Source organism: Mirounga angustirostris, unplaced genomic scaffold, assembly GCF_029215605.1.
Source record: "Mirounga angustirostris isolate CCGP_5_RB_7025 unplaced genomic scaffold, mMirAng1.0.hap1 SCAF_1, whole genome shotgun sequence".
NCBI lineage: Eukaryota > Metazoa > Chordata > Mammalia > Carnivora > Phocidae > Mirounga > Mirounga angustirostris.
In genome coordinates this window covers 53890587-53914501 of record NW_026991709.1, presented here as the reverse complement: position 1 = coordinate 53914501, position 23915 = coordinate 53890587, and the positions used below count along the sequence as shown (strand labels likewise).

The following is a 23915-nucleotide window of genomic DNA, read 5'->3' as shown; positions in this document are numbered from 1 at the left end:
CACATTGATTTATTACTGGGAGACAAGGAAGTTCTGCTGTCTGTGCATGAACTGAGTAACAGATGTTCAGTGAGTAGTCACCAACGGTCTTTGAAAGAAGTGACATGATTGGTCACTGATCATGATACATGCCTGGATGTTAACAGGGTGATTTGTGGACTGAAGAGATAGCAGTGAAGTTTGCACTTCATGCAAGTACTTAGTTAATATATTGTGGTATTGTGGTAGCTGAAATTTGTACTGCAATTTGGGGGCATTTGTGTTATTTAACTAAACCATGGTAACTGAAATTCATGAATATTGGAAGTGGACCAAGCAAGGACTGCTGTCATTTATTTCAAATTCATGCATTCTAGGCATCCTTCATGTCCTTTTCTAACTTTTCTAATCCTTGTTCAAGGTTATTCCACAAAGATTTTGGTTATTGCTCAGAGGCATTTGGTTTTATGTTCATGTGGAAATCATTGTTAGGAAATTCAAGGAAAAAAGTCCTCACAACAGCTTTGAAATCCTACTAAGTCCTTGAATCCAATTTTTAGGACTAGCTTATAAATACTGAAAGTAATTAGACCATGAACACACATAAAAAGAAAGAATATAATGGGACAGGGAATTTCTTTGTAGATTAGAAAAATCATTCTGAAGAAGTGAGGACATATACTAACTTGCACTAGGAAAGTTCTACCCAGGAAGGTAAAATACCATCACAATAAATAATATTACAAAGAATCATTCTGTGACCTGGTTGGTGGATTCTATTAATAGGACTTTGTTATTAAGTTTACTCTGAATTCTGTTCAGTAATCTTGAACTTCCAGTGCTTTCCCTTGGTCCTTGCCGCATAATTATCACAGTTCTGTTATTAAATGTTTTTATGCCCTGGTGTTACTGTAGGAGGAACTGAACAAAACTAGAGCTCGGCGGTGTACTCTTGTAGAAATGCAGTTGTTATTCCTTCGACCCTTTCCAAATGCAAACGTCCCAACTTCCTGCATACATTCTGAAGTTACAGCACCATCCACAAGACCAGGGAACATTTGGAACCAAGAAAAGGAAGTTAGCATGTTGGACATCATCATCTTTAATCTTCTGCATTCAAAGTACTTACTGCACAGTGTCTGGGCTTTTTTATTTCTGGGTCCTATAGACCAGGCATGTGTCAGTATTCATGTTTACAAAATTGTTTCATCAAAGCCAGTTGGATAGTGTATGGAGTTTATTATAAGATTCTTTTACTTGCCTCTTGGCAAGTAATCAGTTTATGATTGGCATTAATGTTCCTTTTTCTCCAGCACCAGATTTGCAAAGCCTTCAGTGTTTTTTTTTTTTAGTGAGTATGTTAAATATTCGTAAAATAGTAATTTAAATTTAATTTAAAATTTAATTTAAATTAAAAATTTTTGAAATTGTAATTTCACTTTAAAAGTGATCAGATGTGCTTTATCCTGATTCAAAGACACTATTGATTTGCAACTCAACAGATACCAAAGAGATCCTACAATTACTCTCCTACAGTTGTCAGAAAATCGCACTATAATAATGAAATCAAACACATTTCCCTTTATGATTTATTCTTAATCTAGTATGCATTACCCTTCACTGGTTAGCCTTCTTATCTGACCACCAACTCACTAATCAGTCAGTCAGGGACCATCTAAATGTCATGTCTTTAAGCAGATATTGAATTATAGATTTTTGGGTTTTGTTGGTTGGATAGACCGAGGTCTGTGGACCTATATGGGCATATTGAATCCCATCTTTGGAGTATCATGAAAACTAAGGTGGTAGATTTTTTTTTTTTTTTTAAGATTTTATTTATTTATTAGAGAGAGAGAATGAGAGAGAGAGTGAGCATGAGAGGGGAGGGTCAGAGGGAGAAGCAGACTCCCCACCGAGCAGGGAGCCCGATGCGGGACTCGATCCAGGGACTCCAGGATCACGACCTGAGCCGAAGGCAGACGCTTAACGACTGAGCCACCCAGGTGCCCTAAGGTGGTAGATTTTATTTGATCTCCAGGTTGATCTGGTAATTTCACTAGAAATTTATCAGCTACAACCTGCATTTTGTCTTGTATGTCCTTTATATCAGTTACAAGGAGACAAGAAAACTTAAATGGAGTATCTGTTTATAACATTAGCTGTTTCTTCAGGTGGCTAGAGGGACATGTCATGTTTTATTCACATGAATTTGAAGATTAAATACATGAAGGGGCTCTTTTAGGCTAAATTAGACTCATACCTTTTATTTATTGAATTGGGAAAGAAGGTCAGGGAGTAACATTCCATCCTCACTCCTGCTCCTTCCCAACACACACACACACACACACACACACACACACACACATATGAATATAAGGGCCTTGAGGCAGGAGTATTTGGATTTGGCTATTTTGTTCAATGCCAGCATTTAGAGTAGTGATTATCACATAGTAGGTGCATAATCAATTATTGTTGCATAAACTTCTACCTGTACCTTGATTTGTATGATTTGGGCTAATAAAAGGGCCTGCTACATTGTAGGTACATAGTGAACATTTCTAAAATAAATGAATTAATCAACCTAGCTCATTTCTGAGAAGTAACTTGCTATATTTAATTATTTTATAGAAGGTGTAAAAGGGGAAAATTTTAGAATTCCTAATTTATTGTCAAAAATGTGATAGTTTCCCCATATATATGGTATTCCTTTGTGGCAGCATTAGGGTTATAGGTTTGTGTTAAAAATATGCCCACTGACAACAACAAATGCTGATGAGGTGGTAGAGCCGCAGGAACTCTCATTCACTGCTGGTGGGAATGCAAATGGTACAGCCACTTCGGAAGACAGTTTGGCAGTTTCTTACAAAACTAAATATATTCTTTCCATATGCCCTGGCATTGTGCTCCTTGGTATTTATCCAAATGGAGTTGAAAACTTATGTCCATACAGAAACCTGCACACAGGTATTTATAGCAGCTTTACTGTTCTACAGTAGGTGAATGGATAAATTGTCGTACATCCATGCAATGGACAATTATTCAGCAATTAAAAGAAATGAACTGTCAAGCCATGAAAAGGCATGGAGGAGACTTAAATACATATTAAACAAAGTCAATCTGAGAAGGCTACATACTGTATGATTCCAACTCTGTGACATTCTGGAAAAGGCAAACCTGTGGGGACAATAAAAATATCAGTGATTGGGCGCCTGGGTGGCTCAGTTGGTTAAGCGACTGCCTTCAGCTCAGGTCATGATCCTGGAGTCCCAGGATCGAGTCCCGCATCGGGCTCCCTGCTCGGCAGGGAGTCTGCTTCTCCCTCTGACCCTCCCCCCTCTCATGCTCTCTCTCTCTCAAATAAATAAATAAAATCTTAAAAAAAAAAAAAAATATCAGTGATTGTCAGGGGTAGGCGTGGAGGAGAGATGAACAGGCAGAGCACAGAGGATTTTTAGGGCAATGAAAATACTCCGTATGGTATCATAATGATGGATGGGCGTCATACATTTATCCAAACCCAAGAGCATACAACACGAAGGGTGAGCCCTAAGGTAAACTAGGGATTTTGGATGATTATGATGTGTCAGTGTAGGCTCATCCTTGGTAGAAAATGTACTGTTCTGGTGAGTGATGGTAATAATGGGGAAAGTTATGTATGTGTGAGGATAGGGGATATAACGGAATTCTCTGTACCTCTCTCTCAGTTTTGTCATAAAACTAAAACTACACTAAAAAAATAAAGTCTTAAAAAAGTATAAATAGTGTTATTGCTCATATTTTATTTGTGTATTGATTTCAGTACTTTTGGCTGAGGATTTTTTTTTTAATTGCTGAGGAGAATCCTTTAAAGCATGCTGATTTTTATTTATTTATTTTTATTATTTATTTATTTAAAAATTATTTTTAGAGTGAGTGCGCACAAGCAGGGAGTGGGGCCAGAAGGAGAGGGAGAGAATCTTAAGCAGACTTCACACTGAGCATGGAGCCCAATGCAAGGCTTGATCTCACGCCGCTGAGATCATGACCTGAGCCGAAATCAAGAGTTGATGCTTAACCAACTGAGGCATCCAGGCACCCCAAAGCATACTGATTTTTAAAATTACATAGATTGTCTTGCCAAACAGCAAGGGAGTTTGATAAGAGCCTGCAGTTAAGGTGTTATATTATCTTTATCTTAATGCTAAGTGTTTAGGAAATCACTTGAATTTATTTTCTGTTACATTTAAAGTTTTGATAGGTTTGATAAATAAGGGTAAGTCTACTTAATAAAGGACTAGAAAAAAATCACCAATAACAGATCCTTGAGATTATTGAGTTATCTGGCATCTGTATCAGATTCCTGACCCTTTAGCTATACTGAAAAAATTGGCAGCTGAGTTAGCAACAAGATATTTTCTCCACACTTAGTGTGGGACCTACATCATAAGCAAGAAAATGAGTCAGAAGAAACTCTTTTTAAAGGTTCACTAAAGAAAACGTGGAGATACTCTTTCGTTGCCTATGGTTGCATAAGTTAGACCCCACTAATATATTTGGTAGAAATGGCTGCTTAATTTAAGGAAGAGGAAGGTAGCCCTGAGAAGAAGTAGTAGTTGAACCAATTAACAGGAACAACAGTTACCTCCAACATCCTTACATGCCAAGGTTTGAAAAGGCCATTCTGTGGTAAAACACTCTCAATAGTAGCATTTGCTGATGGTTTATTTTTGTGACTGTTGTTGGCATTATTTTTCTCCTAGAGCTCTTCTAAGTCTGAAAAGGTGGAATTTTGTATGAAGTTCACACTCTGATTTTTTGTTAAGAATGATATGTCTGCCTTTTTGCATGAACTTCTACTGTACTTTAAGGTGAATTCTTGCCGCTTGATCTTAGTAGCTCTTCTGTGTGTTGAATTAAACCTGGAAGAGTCTCATAAATGTTTGACTGATTGTGAAGTACACTTGAAACACAGTTTCTATTTCATAACCCCTTTGCAGAACTTTCAAATTCTATTCAGATAACAGGTATGCATAGGTCTAAATGGAAAACCTGACGTATGTCTAGACAAAGTTTTTTTGTTTTTTTTTTAACCGTATTTGTGCCCTTTGTGACTTATACTTGGAATTTCATCCTAGACAGTGTTTGAGCTTAGAGAATAGGAAAGATGTGAAAATCTGTGCCTTATAATAAGTCAGGAACATGACTGAGTCATAGTCATATAAGTTTCAAGGCTGGATGGATCAAATGAAAGCTTGGGGAACTTGCCAGATTGATTCTCACTCTTTTCTGATGAATGTGGATTCGGTTATTCAGCTTCAGGACGGATTATTGCTTAGCCCTCCGTCTCCCCCTAAAGAGATAAAGTTGAGGTTACAATCTAAAGGATGATAGCAACCTAAAATAGGTAGAGTTGTAAAAAAATCTTCAGGTGCCTGCATCGTACCTTAAGATCTTAACTAAGGTTATAATGGGACCCTAGGTTTTAATACCTTATATGTAGATTTTGTTATGGTCATTTAGGGGTTTATTTATTCTTTTTAGTATATTTGACCTGTTTGTCATTTTAATGGAAGCAAGTTAAATGCTAAATACGTTTAAAAATCTTCCCCTCAGGACACTCATTGATTAATGGTGTGGAAAATATCATGATATGAAACAGCAGAATTTCAGTCAGTATCAGTCTGCTTTTAGGTTACTTTTATCAACTTTCTTGGTGAAAAATTAATTTTAATATTAACCAAAACAAAACCCAAAAGGTGAATATATAGGAAAAGAAATACAGTTAACCCTTGAACAATATGGGTTTGAACTCTGTGGGTCTGCTTATATGTGAATTTTTTTATGGTTCAATACTATAAATGTATTTTCCCTTCTTTATGAGTTTCTTAATAACATTTTCCTCTCTCTAGCTTATTTTATTATAAGAATACAGTATATAGTACATAAAACATACAAAATATGTGTTACTTGACTATGTTATTGGTAAGGCTTATGGTCAGTAGTGGCTATTAATAGTGAAGTTTTGGGGGAGTGAAGTTACACTCAGATTTTTGGCTGAACAGGGTGGGGGAGGTCAGTGCTTCTAACCCCTGTGTTGTTTAAGGGGCAACTATAATATTTTTAAGTTTATCTATTATATTCTTTCAGGGAAGGTGTCAGATACTTGACAGTAGAGCTAGCATCAAAAATAACAACATGTATGATGAGTGCTACTGAGTATTTATGGTTTATTTTCAAGAAGTTATTTTAATTGAACAATTTAAGCATTTTTTACCCTCAGGATATCAAGAGGGTGTGATTTGTCCAGTGTTTATTCTGCTTTTTCAAAACAAAATTATCTCGAATTTCATATGCTTTACTAATTTTTTATAAGATGGAATAAAGTTCTCTTTTTCTCAATATTACTGTAATAGCCAGTTATTTCTCATCAGTGTTATGTATATCAGTTGTAAACCTCAGGCGGTTTTCCTCCTCAGGGAACATTTAACAGTGTCTGGAGACATTTTTGGGTGGCACCACTGGGGGGCTGTTAACAGCACATAGTGAGCAGAAGCCAGGGATACTACTAAACATCGTATAGTGCACGGAACAGCCCCCCGCCCCCCGCGCCCAAGGAGTTATCTGGTCCAAAATGTTAATAATGCCTTAATTGAGAAAGCCTGATATATATAACTTCATTCCTTAAAGGGACTTCATTCCTTAAAGGAGAATAAAGTGTCACCTTCAAATTAAGTATCCATATGTATACTACCATGACAATATTTAGACATTGACTTAATATGAAAAAGATCTGAGGTGGCTTGACATGATATGAAGGAGTTGTTCCAAGATGATTTGATTATAGTAAGTTATCAGTTTGTCCTTGCACTTTATAAGTTACAGAAGTGGCTTTACTTTTTGTGATTGGGTTCATGTAATTCTTTGTTTTCTTTTTAAGCAATTAAATATAAAGCCAGTCTTGTGAAGGAGAAAACCATTTTATTTGTTGGTGGACTAGTGCTCACTATAGTTGTCATTGTTGGAGCCATTCTTTTTGTCCCAGGTAAGAAACACTGTTATATGAGGGAGAGAGGATTGATGGAGATGAGGGGCTGGTGAGGTGGGGAGGGAGGTGTTAGTTTCCTAGGGCTGCTGTAACACATAACCGCAAAGTGCGTGTCCTAAAACAGTAGAAATTTTCTCACAGTTCTGGAGTACATAAATCTGAGATAAAGATGTCATCAGGGCCGTAATCCCTCCTGAGGTTCTAGGGGAGAATCCATTCTTTGTCTCTTCTAGCTTCTGGTGTTTGCTGGCAGTCTGCAACTCCTTGGCTTGTGGCACCATAATTCCAGTTTCTGCCTCCATGGTGTCTTTTGAATCTCCCTCTGCCTCTGTCTTACAGAGACACTTGTCATTGCATTTAGGGCCCACCTGGATAATCCGGGATAAACTCCTCCTTTCAGGATCCTTAACTTAATCATCATTTGCTATATAACAATACTCTTGCCACAGAAGTTAATATTCACGGATTCCAAGGATTTGGAGGTGGGCATATCTTTAGGGCCATCATTCAACCCACTGTAGAGGCAAACTTCATTTGCCAAGACATGGAAGTGGGAATGAATGTGGGAAGTCTGTCTGAAACCTCTTGTGTTCGGAGGATGGGAATGGGGGTGGAAAGAAAGGGTATATGGCCCATGGAAAGACAGCAAAGGTAGCCTGGGACCCACAGTGTGGACTGGAGAGAGCCATTGTTGTTTTTGAGCTGAATACAGTATAGATATAATGTTTAGGAACATATATATGGCAGCTCTGTTTGCCTCTGGAGTTAGAACACGGGGTGGAAGGAGATGAATTCAGAAGATTACTTGCGAGAACAACTGTTTTAACTTTGGGACGGATTGAACATAGCCAGTGAAGGGAATGGCAAGAGGTGACTCGAGAGTTTCTCCCTGGAATTCTGTAAGGTAGTTGAAGAGGCAAAGCCAGTTTAAGGTTTTGACATGTTGAGACTTAGGTGGTGGCGTTTACATGTCATAAGTTTGGTCTTAATCTGAAAATAGTCATTTTGTGTGAAGTTTTGGGAGAAATATATTTTTAAGCCTTTTTAAGTTTGTAAGAGGAGTATTGAGACTGATACATTTAGTAAGTTCAAGTACTTTAACTTCCTATAGAGTAGGAAGTATGTAGGATAATATTTTAAATATTATTTTTATTAACAGGTGAATATTCAACAAAGAATTCTTGTGGACTTGGTTTAATTGTAATTCCTACAGTGATATTAATATTACTTCAGTACTGTGTGCTTATAATAGGTGAGTATTTGTTATAACATGATTTTGTCTGCCTTTTTCATTTTAAAAACAACATCTTTGGTTAAAATATTTCTTGTATTTTTTTTTTACAACTCAGTAAAAGTTGGCTTATTAAAAGATTTTCGAAGCTATTTGTGACATTTTCCCTGTATGGATTAAATTTAAGGTTAGCTTAGGTTTTCAAGGCATTCTGTTATTTTGTAAAAAGTAATTTTCATATATCTTTGATGCTAGGCAGTGGGTTTTTCAAATTATGTTATATAATTTCTTAATGATTATCTTCACGTTTTTATTACAGTTTTTTCAAGTTATAAGTAGATATTAAACATATTTTTTCTTTTTTGCTAAGCCTCTTAAAAAAACAGGTTCTACAAAATAGGGATATCAATTAAAAATAGTGGAAATATATATCTTTTTTAGTTATTGGCAAATCTTAACATTGTAGTTTTAAAAGATGATACAGATATCCAACCTATAGTTGATATAATCTTCACTGCTTTTTTGGAGTCAGTCACTAACATATTTTTGTCATTATTATCATTATTATAGTCTGTTTTTTTTCTATTTGTACATTTAACTTTTGGTCTTAGAGCTTATCCCTGGCTTGGTTAAAAGTTATTAATTTGTTATAAAATCACAGATCTAGACACACAAGACAGAGGTTGTGATGTTTACAAGGGCGTGTTTGCATAATGGTTCTCTCCACCAGAGCAATTTTATGTGCATGTGGCAAAGTCATGCATAATAGCCATTCATACTGTAAAATGCGCAAGTGTGGTAAAAGCAGCACTGTTCTAAGATTTTGGGTAAAAAGCACCAGTCCAGCTGAGCTCACTGTGAAGAAAAAAAAAAAAAGACTGCTGAATGTATGAATCTGGAACTAACTACTGTGTGACAAAGCGAGGTTAAGGTCATTGGGGAAGAAGCTACCATCTGACAAGGAAATCCGGAGTCAGTCTTTGGTCACTGGATGTTATTTTTGGTTGCACGGATTACAAGGAGGTGTGATTGCTTCTTAAGTGCTCTCAACCCAGTCTTTCTTCCTCTAGGTGTTCGGATTTCTCCCTTCACCATTGCCATATTAATCCTTCAGGTACTGGGCTATGTGCTTTCTGTGGTTGGACTAAGCCTTTGTGTCTCAGGTAAGGGCCATGTTCTTCTCTAGTCCCAGTTTGTCTTACTAGGAATTTCTCGTGGACAGAGCTCTTCTTCCTCCTCTTTATCCATTCACCTACTGAAGGACATCCTGGCCACTTTCAGTTTTTGATGAATAAGAATAAAGCTACTATAAACATCATGTGCATGTTTTTGTGTGGACCTAAGTTTTCAGCTTCATTTTAGTAAATACCAAGGAGTGTGATTGCTATGGATTGTTAAGAATATATTTAGTTTTGTAACAAATTGCCAAACCGTCTTCCAAAGTGACTGTGCCATTTTGCATTCCCACCATCAGTGAATGAGAGTTCCTGTTGCTCCACATCTTTGCCAGCATTTGGTGTTGTGAGCTTTGTGAGCTTTTCTTTTTTTAACTCTCATTTTTTTTCCCCACTGAGAATAGTGTTTCCGTATTACCATGAGAATATTGGCTGTATATGGCCTGTGGGCTGATTATCCTAGCAGCCAAACTGCTACGCCTACATTTACAGGAGCATTTTTTTAAATAACCAGGCTCCAGTTGGTTGGAACTTTAGGCTTTATGCACTGTTTTACATTAATCTTGATGCGATAGGTACATGTTATGCAAACATTTTCTTTTAATAATTTGGAGTCCTTTCACTGGCTAAGTGAATAATGTTGAATATATATAAAGATAATTTTTGTTTCTTAGTAATTAGAAAAAGAATTATTCTCCTTAAAACTTGGTATATTACTGTTATTGTTGGGTCTTTTAAAAAGTTCACTTATTTCATGTAGATTTCTAACATAAAATTTCACTTGTTTTTACAGAGTGCACCCCAGTGCATGGCCCTCTTCTGATTTCAGGTTTGGGTATTATAGCTCTAGCAGAATTACTTGGATTAGTTTATATGAAACTTGTTGGTAAGTCAGTCTTATTTTTGTTAGCCTATGCCAAGAACTTCAAATATATAATTTGGAAAATTCTTTTGCTTGGCTCTTACAATTTATGACTAAAGAAATTTATCAGTGTTTCCAAAAATGAGAAAATACCGTGAATGCAGCTATATTTTTTAAATAATAAAATACTAAAATTGGAATGATTTGGGGGTGATGAAAGAGGGTAGAAGTAATATGAATTTATGAAAAGTTTAGATTATAGACTAGCTTAAAAGAAAATGGCTTTGTTTTAAAATGTATAGACTTTTTTATACCACCTAAAAGGAGAGAATGTTGAGGATTCATTTTAATAGGAAGGGATTTTTAATTGGCCCATTGGTTCGATGAGAGCTCTTTCACAGAGACCCTATTTGTTACTTGCTGTTCTTGCAGACTGTTTGCAGACCTTGACACCCCGAAGTAGACATGTTGAAATTCAAAATCTGTCACTTTTGTTAAAGAACAGTGTCCTCTGACTTTACTTGACTTTAAAATATTTTTAGTTAAAACTAATATAAAAACATGGAGTTTTAAAATTTAAGGCCTTACTACCTTTTTAAAAATTTGTTTTTAAAATCCAGTATAATTAACATACAGTGTTATGTTAGTTTCAGGTGTACAATACAGTGATTCAGCAGTTCTATACATTACTCAGTGCTCATCAAGATGAGTGTACTCTTTAACTTTCATCCCCATCACCTGTTTTACACATTCCCCCCCCACCTCCCCTCTGGCAACCACCAGTTTGTTCTCTATATTTAAGAATCTTATTTTTTGTTTGTCTCTTTTTTCCTTTGTTTGTTTCTTAAATTCTGCATATGAGTAAAATCATATGGTATTTGTCTTTCTCAGACTGACTTCACTTAGCATTATACCCCCTAGATCCATCCATGTTGTTTTTACTACCTTTAAAATCAATTGTTAGTAAGTGGGGAGTTGGCTAATTATTTCTGAACTTCATATTTAATCTGCCAATTTTCAAATAACAGATTTCTATATAAATTCTTATTTTTTATATATAGAGGCAGGTGCTTTTAGCTAGTATATTGTCTTATTTAAGCTAAAAATGTTCCCTGTAACTGGTTTACATTAGTATCCCTTTAAAAAAATTTGTTTTTTATTTAAGAAGTAAAGCAAAGCAAACTCTTAAGCATTTGTCAAAATAGTCAAAAGTTGCCAAATAATGGAGTAAAAAAATCAGTGTTTCTGCTTTAGGTGAACTTTACTGTGTTTACAAAAATTAATATAAACCTTGAATTGTTATAGTCAAATAATTTTCCATATGACTTACATAATACTCTCAAAGAAATTTTACCTTTGTTTCTGAACTTCAGTTTTTGCTGACTGATGAATGAGTTCGATTTTGTTATATATTCTTTGTCCCTATTTGGTTAATGCTTATTAGATAAACAATTAAAATACTTAACTAAAATCTCCCTATCTTTGGTTCATGTGTTCTTAAGTCAGAGTCGTTTCCTCAATGAAATTTTCTTAGTTTGTGACTCATAAGTCCATAAAACACAATGAAGATTTCTCAGCAGAATGGTGTTCATTTAGTAGCTGTCAGAAGCATCACATTATGAATGTTGATACATATTCTATTTTTGTTGAGTATTCTAATCACCATTTGTGTGGTTCTTGAATAAGACACTGCTGGTTATGTTGCTTCTTATGAATGCTTGAGAACAGTATGTGACCTGCAACATGATGTAGTATTATGTGTCTTTGACTGATAGTCAGCTCTCTGTTCTTTTTATTCCTCATTATCTAGATTGTACTCCCTTTTATTCCCATGCTCCCCCAAGCCTTCCATGTCTAAAGGATCATGCTCAGTAGAGTTGCCAACAGGTCTGGAATGCTGACTCAGGTGGAAATAGGCATCAGCTAACTGCCACCTCCTGGGCCCTGCTCTCTCCCTTCTCCATCGTTTACATCCAAAGAAGCTTGTGAAACCACTGTAATTACACACATACTGTTTTCACCTTAAAAATCAAACTGAAAGTGAAATCTTGAAAAGGTCCCCAAATTATTTTTTCTTTATCATAGTTTAGCATATATAAATACATCACATGTAAGTTAAGAATTTAGTCCAATTTTATTGACATTTTGAGAATATTCTAAATTAACTTTCCAAATCAACTTGTCTGATGCCAGAATTCAGAGGCACGCCTTCGGTCAGTTGAAGGGCAAGAAGAGAAAAGGTACAGGAAAGTTGCTCTTTAGATAATGTGGTAAAATAGGAAAATTGATGTGTTTTTCTTAAAATAATCTGAATGTGTAAGTGTGAGTATACGTAACATTAAGGTTGCAAATTTTAACATTTTTATCAGGAGGTAAAAATTGTAAATGTTTCCAAAATAAATTTTACTCATTGCTGATGCTCTGTTTTGGAAAAGCTTAATGAATGTGTCTTGACTTCAAGGCAATAAAATCCTCAGTTTGTTGTTGTTTTTGTCGTTAAAATCCAAGCTGACTCTTTAAGAGTAAGTTGATGGCCCTATGAGAATTTTAAATTTTGTTGTTTTTATTATTTCCAAGCTTAAATTTGTAGCCTTAATTGTTACTCTAGAAGTAAGATTTTTAAATTTCATTTCCTATGGTCTTTTTAAACCGTGTTGGATTTCATTTTTTTACTGGAAGCATTTAAGTTTTGCAAAATGAAATTGGGGCTAGAAATAATAACAGTGTGAGATCATACAGAAAATTAAATAGAACTAACTAAACTCACTAGAGTTAGGCTTGTTGTTTGTATGCATCATTAATATCCATTATTTATAAGAGTCGGTACTTGTTCATTTTTTGTTAAAGTCATTACCACTTAGTTCAGTATAAGTGCATATAAACGTGTTTTGTTACAAATCAACCTACTAGTACATAAAAACCATATTTATCACAACATCCTAGTTGTTTTAGAATGACATGGAATATATATATATAATTCAGTGATATTTTATAGCCCATTGTTAAGGAGAGGTGAGTCTGATATCAGTAGGAAAATTATTCCTGAAAATTTAAAACCTAGAAATACATTTATACTGTGTGGTCAGATGTTTCAGGGAGAGAAGAATAAATCAAGAAGAAACCTTGCAAGGGAGCTTATATGGAATCCTTAAGGCTTGTGGTTTAAAAAATAAATAAAACAAATATATTTTATGTATAATAGTTTTGTATATAAGTATGTTTGTATTTAATAATATATTAATATATATTATATAAAGTGTGTTATATATTTATAAATATATATAAACTATATAGTTAACATATATATTTGTGTATATGTATGTTTAACTACATACATATGTGTAGCTGTCAGTGCCTTAGGTCCATTATAGTAGCAGATAAACCATAGTAATTTTGTCACGATAATCATATGCCTATGGAAGAAGGTTGGCTCAAGTGAAATTAACTTCTGCACTTTTGGGTTTTATACTGGTAGTGGGAGCACAGCTGACTTTTATCCCTCTGAATCATTGTTCTTTATAGAGCTCTTTTTCAGAATGGTCTAGCCAAAATGTGATGTTCCTTGGACCTGAGAATTGGAACTCAGAAACTATTCTTTATACATTATTCAAACAGAAAAGGAGTTACTTGGAAGTTCTTAATAATAATCCTAATAAATAAATTTATGATCTCAAAAATGTAGGTCTAAAATCTTAACCTCTGACCCTTCACACCACCAGTCAGAAATTTTCACAGCTGTTTTCTTTTCCTTGATAGAACATAGAGGGCATGGTTTAGTTGAAGTAAGTTGTATATACATGTAACTACCATGATGATCCCTAATGAAGTTCTGTAATTCTGCTTGGCTTCTTTGGGAGGCTGCTAAGTGTGACTCACCCATATTCCCAACCCATTTCACTCCATACTACTATTTCTTTTTTTAAGATTTTATTTATTTTTTAAGTAATCTCTACACCCATCATGGGGCTCGAACTCACAACACTGAGATCAAGAGTCACACTCTCTGCTGACTGAGCCAGCAAGGCATCCCACTCCATACTACTTTAAAAAGTGGTTTCCTTCTTTGGCTGCCAGGACCATATCACTCCCCAAGTTCCTCTAGCAAGGGAGTTTTACTTTAAAGCCACACATGATACTAACAGAGAAGGGAATCTCCTGAGAGCTGGGACACAACCAGGCCTCATAGGGACTGGAACAGTAAGCAGTTTAGGAATTGGAAGTATCCGATGCATTTCTAAGAACTGAGCCACCATGTTGCCCTCTAAGTAATAGGAGTTTGTCAATGCCCATCTGCCAGTTATACTATTGAGTTCTTCTCTGGTTCTTTCCCTACAAGCTTATCCTCCTCTTTATGGCCTTATCTTGTATTTTATTTTTGTCTTCTCACTGATAGTTTCTCTTACCTTTGTCTTTAAGCCTTGAGCTTCTCTCCTGGCTTGCTGTCTCTATGTCACCTTCCTTTCCATCACCAACTTTCTGGTCTTCTTTCTGTTTCTCCTCTTCATGCTCCAGTGGGAGAGAGAAACTTTTCAGGCTAGTCAGTCGCTGTGGTCTCTGTTTGAGAGAGCCTGTCAGCTTCTGGCTAGTATGTACATTGGCTGCCCTTGGGTAGCGTCTCACTCCCATTGCCCATCGGCTTCGGAAGCTTTGTAGGGGTGGGCATGGAGGAGGAGTGGCAGGAAGTAGAGCGCACAGAACCCTAGCGCAATCCCTGGGGCTTGCCTGAGTCTGCTCACAGTCAAATCCAGGCTTCCATCCAACCCCCGGGACAGTGTAATTGACTGTCCTGTAACATCACTCTCCTACCAACTGGCTCACAGGATGTTGCTGGTTGATGCTTTTATATATGTAGGACTCATTCTGTATTTAGGACTGGCTTGAGCTGCTCTGGGACCTTCTCACTTGGCTTTGTAAGGAAGTTCTCTATTTTTCCCTGTGCAGCTAGAGTAATATTTTTTCCCTTTGTTACTTTCTTCATGCCCTGTATTCCTTCATCTCCATTAACCAGTCTGTTCAGAAGCAGTGGCAAGAGTGACTTGGAAAGCTGAGAAGGAATACATAGAGAAGAAGTTGATTGTGGCTAAAACTAGCTGCTTAGAATAATTCATTGAACTCAGAAGGATCTGAATATTTTCTTTAGTTTGTTAGCTGTTCGGAGCTTTGAAAACGGGAAAGATGGAAGCAGAAGAAAAGACTGGGCCACAAGGATCAAGAACAGTGAGCTAAGGACAGGCAATGGAGTAGGGCATGGAGATTGGTCATTGCTACATTCTGTCCACTTTCTGGCTGGGCTGAGTAGGGGAGGGGTATAGAGTTCACAGTGGGGGTGAACAGATGATAGCATCTTTCAACAAGAAGTGTAACAAATGACTGATTTGGGGGAAATAATAGCATGTACAAATGAGAGAATGTAGATGTTTTATTTGATGTAGATGGATCATTTGATCATTTTATTCTATCAATGTATATAATCATTTGCAATTAATCATTATATAGTCATTGAAATGAAACATTATATTGCCTTTATTTGTTTCACTTATTCAGTTCATTTTCTCAATTTTTAATTATATCAGCTTCCAGTCAGAAGACTATACAACCTCCTAGGGTAAGTTAAACTTTCTTAAATGAATTGGAAATGACCACTTGATGGTTTTGACTGAGGAATGGTAATTGAGATACTGAGCCTTTTGCTCTCTGTTTAGTGGTATGACATCAGATTAAGAGAATATGGAAGTCATTTCATGACTTTGCATGAATAGATCCAACTTTCTTTTAAAACCTGTTTGGTCATTTTAGTTGCAATAGAATAAAATCAGTGATTCATTAAGATTGTGCTGACTTCTCAAGTGACTTCTCACTTTCTCAGAACTGGAAAGGTCATGTGTAAGAATAATGGTTATTATCTCTGCTGAAGGAAGCTGCCTCACCTGTTGGCTCCATTTGATGTGCACATACAAAGTGATATTTCAGAAGGCTTTAAAATGAGGGAGAGGGATTCATGTGAAATTGATTTCATTAAAAATCTATAAAATAAATGTAGATATTGCTGGAACATATTTGTTCTGAATTAGAATCTATTTCCCTTCTTCCCCCATTTTATAAGTATTTTTCTTCCTCCATACTGTACTGTAGTTTTCACTGTGTCTTGGATACCTTAATAAGCTATCTAAGAAAATTCCGAGAAAAGGAGCAAATTTAAGAGATAAACTGAAACGGATAAATGAGCACGTGAAAAAAAAAAAAACCCATGTAGTGATTGGTCATGGGACAGGCCCAAGAACTATTTTGTTGAAAGAAGGTCTGGAGAGGTCACCTTCCTAGAAAGGAATAATGGTAGCTCTATCTGGAAGGCCAAAATCGAGACTCCTGTCTGTGGCAGGAAGTGGGAGGTTACATATATTCCTTAGGCCTGAAGAGCCTCAGAAGACATGCCTGAGAGGCAAGAGGGCCTAGGGGTGAATCTTACCACAAGTGTTTATGCTAAAAAGATGGGTGCTGTAGTCATTGGTCACCAACAGCCAGCAGTGTTTAAAGTGCCTCTGTTGGAGATAATCCAACCATTGGACCCTTACATCTTAACACATTTTCTTTCCTTGTTACTGAATTCAGTTTGCATGATTTGAAATGATTCTGCTTTGGTCTCATCTCTTGTTTAACTCTTTTATTTATTACTGTATTACTATTTATGTTTGCATTTTTTGAGAAGTTAGAATTTCTTGAACTAAAAGAGGCAGAGTGGGTGGGAAATTCTGCATAGAAAAAATATTAAGATTAATACAGTTATTATTAAACTGTTAGGTAAGCTTGGCAAGCTTTGTTTTTCCTTATTGCCTTATTTTGTTTTTAGACTTTAAGATTCACTCTTAACTATATAGTTTAAATATTAGCGTATATAAATTTTAGTATAAAAGGACATGAAATAAATTCCATTTTTACGTAAATATATTTTAAATATTTTCCAGAAAGCTGTAGAGGAGCCCCTTAATGGTATGTGGTTATTACCAACTTGTATATTCTTCTTGATCCATTACCTGATCATAATTTGAATAGCCTCCCAAAGCAGTTAGAATGCTCTTTTTGCCTTGGGAAAAATCTAGTTTGTTGTTTGTTTTTTGTTTTTTGTTTTTCCTTGACCCCTCTTTTCTTGATTATTCAGAGTATTGCTATTGTAATGTTCTTACCTCTGAGAAAAATGCCCTGTTCAGTATCTCTCCAGTAGTTGCTTGCTCTGGCCCAACGATATTTGGGTGAGGGGACCTTTGCCTTATATTAGGCAAGATGAAGTGTAACACCCCCAATAGAGAAGAATCTCAATTAATTTCAGTTTCTGATTTATAAATTTCAGATTCAGGCTGTCACCATGGAGTGAGACCCAAGCATCTCACTTTCTTTCTCCCTAAGTCTAGATCTGTGTTCTCAACTGACCTTGTTTCCTTTGTGGGGTCTGTGGGTATGATCCACAGAAAGGCTTTTGTAATAAAGGAATAGAGTTAAAACTAATTTGACTTTATAGCTGTGGAATAGTTAGCATGATATTACTGGGTATTTATTTATTTAGAAATGATTTCTAATTGTGGAATCTTACTAACTGCCTGCTTGGCTTGTTACTAATTCTTAGCATTTAAAGAATCAAAAGGAATGATGAATGATGGTAAGTATAAAGTGCACCTACAATTATAGTTGGTTAAAATATGAACAATGAAAAGAAGTAAAATGGCTTCTTGAAAGTGTGCTCTTTTTTTTTATGTAAAAGGGACACTGTCAAATCATAAAGGCCTGCATTTCTTGATTTATAAAACTTAAATCTCCTTAAAGTTACAAAACAAGTGCTAGAAAAGCTGTAGGGTGTCACTAATCAGACCCTCCGATCATATTGCTCATAGCAAAGAGAAATTACTGCTTTTTGAAAAACATTTTTCAGCTGCAGTATCTGGTGACTAACTTTTAAATGCTTTTTATAAGACACATAGATAATCTGGCACAAATCTTTATCATCTTGACAGAGTTTCTTTTGTGCTTATGTTGGCGATTTGTTGCATTTAATTCATGGGGACTTAATATCTCTGCTTTTCTAAGCAGGACTCAGTTCTGTCCTTTCGGGAGAGGATTTAAGAGAGAAATGTTTAGTCAGTCGAGCTTTTGCTTCTTGTTTTGGAACTCTGGGCTAATAACTTCTAATTTTTATTGAATATTTCAAGGACATACTTGTTTTTAAAAATAAGTCGGAGATACTGAGTACTATAAGTATTCATTTTGATTTTACCTTAAGATGCTTTGATACTTCAGTTCTGTTAACGTGTGATAACTTTGTTTTTATCTTATCAAAAATTTCTTCATACCTTTGATATTTGCAGTCATTCCTTGATCATGTAAATAGTTTGCTATTTTAATGCTTTAACATTCGTGACCTACCTCCTCACCTCTGTGGCAAAGTGCAGCCTTTAACACAAGAGGCTGTGTTCCCCCGAGTGCAATTAGTTTTTGCATGAGATTAAAAACACGCTGATAATGTGTTGGTGGACAGAGTTTAACACAAGGCTTAGGCCATGTTTGACAAGGAATCACAGAGCAATTCCACTTTTGTAAGTTTGTGTCACAGCTACAGCCTTTATTACAAAGACATGTGTTTTGTTTGCCAACCACCACCCTCCTAAAAAATAAAAAATTTTAAAAAAGAACCAGTCCCTGGAATTGTGGCATGGTTTGTCCATGTTTACATTCTTGTGGTTTATTTTTTAATTTCTTTGCTTTTTTCCTGCTGTGGTGTCAGTCTTCTGAAGCTGTATGAGGAAATGAAGCTCCTTTTGTTTTCAGAAAACTAGTACAAGAGCCTCGAGTGCCTCTTCCTTTTTTTAGAACCACTGTATCAGTAGATAGAGTAGTTTTTGTGTGTTCATAGTACACAAAATCTATGATGACCTTTGAAACTCCCTTAATTTTGCTAATATTTATCTGTTTAGAATTTGTTGGCTTTTAAAATAAAAAACAAAAACAAAAACCCTGTGTTTCTGGTGGGCTTGATGCTCACAGTGTGTCTGCCTGGTCAGTAAGTGAGTTTCAGACTAACCTTCTAGTGACCACAGTACCATTTTCTCTTCCTCTTGCTCCAAATCAACATTTTATTTCACTTACATCAAGTGAATGGTAGAGGTCTGAAATGAATGGGGTATAATATTATTCTGTGATCAATATCTTCTGCTTCGAAAAATCAACATCTCTTGGCTTAAGAGCTAACCTAGCAAACTGAGATTACCAGACTTTGCTGATTTTTATTTTCATTTGGCATTGGCCTTTTACTTACTACAACTAAAAAGGCTGGTGATTTGCCGGGTTTGTGACCTTTGCAAATCTAAGATTAAATACTTTTTCTTTATTTTTAGATATCGTATATATGACAATTCCAGTTTTTTAAAATACATCAACTTGTTAGTGCATAGAAAATAGACATGAATAGTGATTATATGTTCATTTTTCAATTTTCCAGAGTAACTGAAGTGAAGTGACGGACTCTGATTTGGAAAGTAGTAAGACGTGAAAGGAGTACAATTGTGTTTGAGCACCATGGCCTTGGTTCACTGTTCAGGAGAAGAGAACAAGAAAGATAACTGGTTCTCATCTGTGGAAAAAAGTAAATCATTGACCCTTAAATGATTATTGTTACAGTTTTTATTCAAAGCATTTGTAATGTAGTTAATAAAAGAATTGTCATCTGTGTTGTGTGCCCAATTGAGATCCAGTTTTTTGTTGTTATTTTTACTCAATTAGGGGCAAGAGTAGAGTGGCCAACTTCCAAGAATGATGCCTTTCAGATCCCAGGGTCTCTTGACTTTAGGTCACCAGTTTAAATTGGTTCAAGGTGAGAATTACCTGGCACTACCCTCGTGGTTTCCCACAGAGCTCTATGAAGAACAGTGGCTTCTGTAGAACCTTAGCAAACTTGGGTTCACGGCCACGTTGGCAGTTATGGCTGGTGTTAGCCGAATACGGTCTGTACCACTTCTGGGTCAAGGGAATAGCAAATTTAAGAACAGACAGGAGTTTGCTTGGGAATATCTTGAATGCTGCCTGCGTGTGATGTGATCCGGCAGGAGATTGTGGTCTTCATTCTTGGGGGTTGCCATTCACACATTTCTTCCTTCGACATACAGTGTAATGAATCCTTTCCAGATTTAGAGTAATTTTATTGATGGATGTGTTTTTCTTTTATTCACACAACCCTTTAAATCCTGTCTTGTCCACCTGTTATTTGCTTCTGCTGTACAAGATGTAGCACCTTTTCTCCTCTTTGAACATGGTCCAGTGACACGGTAGCATCATTGTAGAAAGGAGCCAGACTTATTCTCAGAGAACTATGTTCACACTTCTCAGCAAAAATAGCGATGGTTGTAACATATGTATTTCCTTCCTCGGATTTGAAGGCACAACCTACAGTGTCTCTTCACTTTTCTGATCTGGGGCATGAAAAACCAAGATTGAGATTTGAACTATGAGTCTCCTGCATGGCAACATAATGTGTGTCACCGTCAGGCCGACAGGCCCCCCCACGACAGGGTGGTTTTGTTACCATTGTATCTGTGTTGCATGATAAGCACTCATCTTCCTTGTGTAGTCCTGCCTCTGTAAGCCCCTCACTCTAAGATCGGAAAGTAAAACAAAACCCCCCACATCTCCTACCCCCGTTAGAAGAAAATTAACGTTTCTGACAGTCGTGATCGCCTGGAGTACTTTTAGATTCTTAGCACTCGTTTTCTTCCTTCGCGGGTGTGTGTGTGTGTGTGCGGGCGCGCGCACAGTGTAAGATAGGCACGTGCATCTTCTGTACGGACAACAGCAGGATACCTACAGGAGAGCAGATGTTAATTTCATGCTTTTAGTAACAACATTAAAAAAGATCTTTATTGGGTGGAATTATATTTGATGCGAATATTTGATCACTTAAAACTTCAAAAACTTCTAGGTAATTTGCCAAGCTTTTTGACTGCTCACAATACCCTCTAAAAATACTAGTAATTCTTCCTGTCTGTGTAATAGTAAGACATTCATATCTGTAGTTACATTACTAATAGTTATTTCTTAGTCCACTGAATGTTCCCATGTGCCTCTTTTATGCCAAATTAATTGTCATATTTCATGTTGGGACCAAGTGGTTTGCCTCTGGCAAACCTTATGACCTGCTGATGCTTCTCAGAAAACTGAGCAGACTACGAAGACAGCTCTTGGAAAAAAAAAAAAAAAATTTTCTTCCTAATTGTGTTGCTGTCCAAAATATTATCATATGTAGAGGGAGCTGTATTCCTTTATATAAATCTGATGGCTCTTGCTGTTTTTTCCTCTGAAAATATATTTTACTAATATTGTTTGTTACTTTGGAAATCAATTTTGATGAAAGGAGGAGAAAAACAGATGAAAAAGATCCAGATACCTATTCTCTATTAAGAAAAAGTAAGGCATGAAAATCTTTATAGCAAACTTTTTTATAAACTCAAGTTGTACCTTTTAATATGCAATAAGCTCTCATTTATTTGGGGTTCAGTCTTGGGACCTATCCGTCACCCTTTGTGTTCTCTTTAACACTGTCTTCTGAGGCACTCACTGCCCTAGACAACACACAGAGGAAGCAGGAGAGATGCCAGGTGACATCAACTCTTGTTCTTACTAGCTGTCAGCTTCTCTGGAAAAGGGACCACATCAGCAGGAGCCCTCTTGCTTGGGCCTCATTGGGCCAGTTCATTCACTTTAAATCAGACTTGCAGTGGCTCGCAATTTTTGTCACACCAAATTAGAATTGTTAACAACGTTTTGACCATCCTGTATCTGTCCCCAACCCCCCTGACAACCTGCTTTTTACTCAATGATCCCAATTTTTGCCATTGACTAACACTCGATTTTATTTAGTGCACATCCTCTAGTACCACTTGTCATTTTTGCAACAAGTTCTCCAGTGTTTTTGGCCAAATCCAGTTTTCCGTCTCCTTCAAAACATTGTCTTCCAGCCCTCCCTCCCCTCCTGGCTCTCATCTGAAGCTCACCCCCATCTCTGTCGCTGCCTCTTTCATCTCTTCTATACCTTTCTTAGTACTTTATGTGTGTCTGCTGAGTTCTGTCAGGTTTTTTGTCTTGCTTCTCTCAATTTTGAAATTCTGTTATGGCAAGAGCTTTTTTATTTGCCCCTTTCTCTTCCTGCAGTGTTTTGCATTCATTAGGTGTTCAGTGCGTAAGTTGGATGATTGAAAGTTGGCTGTATGCAGATTCCCCACTATTTTCAGTAGGGTGATTTAGATCGTTTCCTTTTTTTGACAAATTTCACATGCCCTGAAAACCTTAAAAGGTGATGACTTTTCACCTGGAAACTCCAGGTCCGTTTTGTTTAAATTTCTGAGAATGTCAAAATGAAAAAATGGGGCTATCCCAAAATTTGAGAGTATTGCTCATGCCAGGATGCTATCTATAGTCAGTTTAGTAAATGACCAACCAAATTGTGATTTGAGTTAATAAAGCTCAAAAAGTGATACGTTTACTCCTCCATCTCATTAAGAATCAAGCCCAGTATCACCTAGATATTTTTTGTCCTAAAAGGGGTATTCAAAAACAGATCTGTGGGATGTGTATGAAAATACATACTCCAATGGCATTTACATGCCATTGGAAACCGGAGAAAGGATTGTTGGGCAACACTTTCTCTTTTTATTATGTTTTATTTAATGGAGAGTTTGTTTAGAAACCTTAGTTTCACATGTGTCCTATTTTCAAAATCACTAACTGCCATCACCCACTGGGGTCCTTTTTTAAGTCATTTTCTGTGGATAATAGGGATAATCCAGGTAACTTTTAAGAGCTAAGCAGTGAACAGAAAGTTTTCCTGCCTTTGGCTTTTGACAGCTCTTACTTATCATTTAAGACCAGCTTTCCCATAAATTTAGCCTTTTGAAAAAAAGAGCATTTGTAATAAGTTTCTCTGTAAGGCGACATCAGTGGAATCTTAAAAGTGTTGTTATCAGGGTTGGTGAGAGAAGGAAACATTTCTGTTTTTATTAAATGGAGCATTATTTACAAAAAGCCATTGTTGAGATTTAGATCCTACATCATATAAATATCCATTAACCATTCTAAATAAAGAAAACTCCAGTGTTGCTATGTGCGAGATCCTCTCTTGGGGCTTTTTTCCATAGCAATTAAAGGTGTGCTATTTGTCAGTAGCCATTTTTTGCAGTGATTTAAAGACCAAAGTTGTTTTACAGCTGTGTTACCGTTAAAGGTTTTTTTTATATGTATTAAATCAATTTATCACTGTTTGAAGCTTTGAATATCTGCAATCTTTGCCAAGATACTTTTTTTATTTAAAAACATAACTTTGTAAATATTACCCTGTAATATTATATATACTTAATAAAACATTTTAAGCTATTTTGTTGGGCTATTTCTGTTGCTGTTAAAGCAGACCACAAACACATTTCTAAGAAATTTAGTTCATTGTATCTTCAAGTTGTCCAATGATATTCTAAGTAACAATGCAAAGGATCACTTAAAAAATTAATTTATAAATTCTTTTTTAAGGTATATTAACCAATGAGCAAACTTTTAATTGGAACAAAATTTAACTAAAAGTTTTATTAAACAAGTCTGTCATGTTGAATTTTCCCACGG

At 36.1% G+C, this 23915-nt stretch overlaps 1 protein-coding gene across 5 annotated transcripts in view; it reads left to right on the top strand.

The window, feature by feature from the left end:
* Positions 1 to 23676, top strand: part of CD47 (CD47 molecule) — a 48978-nt gene extending 25302 nt beyond the window's left edge. Inside the window, exons 4-11 of one of the 5 annotated variants that reach the window (XR_008504996.2) lie at positions 6896 to 7000; positions 8163 to 8255; positions 9305 to 9397; positions 10203 to 10295; positions 12465 to 12511; positions 15845 to 15876; positions 17234 to 17258; positions 19756 to 23676. Coding sequence is in view for 3 of the 5 variants with exons in the window: in XM_064587426.1 (XP_064443496.1) it covers positions 6896 to 7000; positions 8163 to 8255; positions 9305 to 9397; positions 10203 to 10295; positions 15845 to 15876; positions 17234 to 17258; positions 17890 to 17951 (503 nt within the window). In the remaining 2 variants the exon portion in view is untranslated. Of the gene's footprint in view, positions 1 to 6895; positions 7001 to 8162; positions 8256 to 9304; positions 9398 to 10202; positions 10296 to 12464; positions 12512 to 15844; positions 15877 to 17233; positions 17259 to 17889; positions 19466 to 19755 lie in introns of those variants that run through there. The other 4 variants (XR_008504995.2, XM_045902823.3, XM_064587426.1 and 1 more) reach the window with 4 other exon arrangements.
* The last annotated feature ends 239 nt before the right edge of the window (positions 23677 to 23915 follow it).